Source organism: Mastomys coucha, unplaced genomic scaffold (assembly GCF_008632895.1).
Source record: "Mastomys coucha isolate ucsf_1 unplaced genomic scaffold, UCSF_Mcou_1 pScaffold23, whole genome shotgun sequence".
NCBI classification, from domain to species: Eukaryota; Metazoa; Chordata; class Mammalia; order Rodentia; family Muridae; genus Mastomys; species Mastomys coucha.
Window position 1 is genome coordinate 16,399,416 of NW_022196906.1, and position 1,703 is coordinate 16,401,118.

The following is a 1,703-nucleotide window of genomic DNA, read 5'->3' on the forward strand; positions in this document are numbered from 1 at the left end:
GCTGGTGGCTGAGAATACAGCAATGGCTGTGCCAATGCTCCCATAGGAACAGCATCTAAGGGGAAGAGCCCGAGCCTGTGAAGGTCTTCATCCCCCTTGTTGGTGGAAAACGTTAAATAGGTAGTTCAGCTTTTTAAATAAAGATGCCTCTGTGACCCTAAAACAAATGAACTAGAAGCAAAACCACAAGCAAAGGCAGACCTTTACTCCTTTTAAAATATTCGTCTGCAGCGTCTGCAGTGTTTTGTCAGCATTACAGACAGCTAGTCACCCACCACCTGATTTTCAACCAGCCTCATGAACTCATCATTGGAAAGAAGTTCTCATATGTAAGCTGTGATAAGAAACAGGTACAATGGACGCCTCATTGCTACCATACAAAAAGTCAACCAAAAAGTTAAATATGAGACTTGAAAACAATGAAGCTCCTAGAATATACAGACATTTTGAGGCAATGACAGAGACAGTGTTTTCATTAATACATATGAAAGACATCAACCTCAAAATCATGAATCCAGAAAAGCAAACAACTAATAAAGAAATCAACTCACAGAATAAGAAAATATTGTTAAACTACTCACTTAACAGGACACTCATTTCCATAACATGTAAGGTCACTGACCAGTAGGAAGGGCCTCCACATTTGTAGTGAGGGGATGTTTACTTCTTCACAGAAAAGTCAAACACATAAGTGAAATGTGTGTGCACACAGAGGCTTGCATGTTATCCAAGCTTTGAGATAAAGACGACAGCAGAGAAGTAGAGATGAGAACCATGCTTACTCTGGAGTCCGGAAAAAGGCATGAGGGGGATGGGATGGGGAAACCATGAGTGGCATTTCCTGGGATGCACATGGATGGAATGAGTAACTTATATTCTACAGAACAGCAATGTGTTATGTGACTGAAAGCCATTAAATCCCTCAGAGGATTTTTTTTTTTTTTTTTTTTTTTGGTTTTTTGAGACAGGGTTTCTCTGTGTAGCCCTGGCTGTCCTGGAACTCACTCTGTAGACCAGGCTGGCCTCAAACTCAGAAGTCCATCTTCCTCTGCCTTCCAAGTGCTGGGATTAAAGGCGTGTGCCACCATCTCCCAGTTTTACCAGAGGATTTTTAAATGTTCACAATAGGAAGGAATAATGCCAGAGCTGGTAAACTTGATTAACATTATCTGAACATTATAAATGATGTGAGTACACTGCAAAACCACGCGGTTTCTCAAAAGCATGTATGCTATACATGTGTGTCTACTAAAATGTATAAGACAGAACTAGTATTAATTAGTTCACCAATGATTCCCCCCTTACCAAATAAAAGGGCAAGCAACAGCTACTGAGAGCTCTAAGAGCCGGACTCACCCAGGAACACCAGGCTGCTGTAGGTCTCCAGCATCACATCCCTGTACAGGGCCCTCTGAACAGCGTCCAGCTCCTGCCACTCCTCCCAGGTGAAGTCCACCACTACGTCCTCAAATGACACCAACCCCTGGAATGACATGTTTCTCTTCAACTCAAGCAGTCAGCTTTTGGAACAGAAAGTGGGGTCCATTCTACTCTGTATGTGTCGTACCATCGTACCAGGGACCCATAGCAGGTGACATTTGATTTGTCTCATGGGAGAAAGAGAACTCAGCACCAGGATCTGTTAATGTAAAGATGTCAGAAAACATGGCCAGAGTTTTCTTTGTTTTATGTTTTTTTTTTTT

General features: G+C 42.2%; 1 protein-coding gene across 6 annotated transcripts in view; it reads right to left on the reverse strand.

The window, feature by feature from the left end:
- LOC116072043 (zinc finger protein OZF-like) overlaps window positions 1-1,703 on the reverse strand; it is a 24,440-nt gene that overhangs the window by 20,957 nt on the left and 1,780 nt on the right. For 5 of the 6 annotated variants that reach the window (XM_031343255.1, XM_031343254.1, XM_031343253.1 and 2 more), the window contains one exon: window positions 1,357-1,483. The exons of the other annotated variant lie outside the window; for it this stretch is intronic. In XM_031343255.1, the coding sequence (XP_031199115.1) occupies window positions 1,357-1,483 (127 nt within the window). The remainder of the gene's footprint in view (window positions 1-1,356; window positions 1,484-1,703) is intronic. 6 annotated transcript variants of the gene reach the window in all.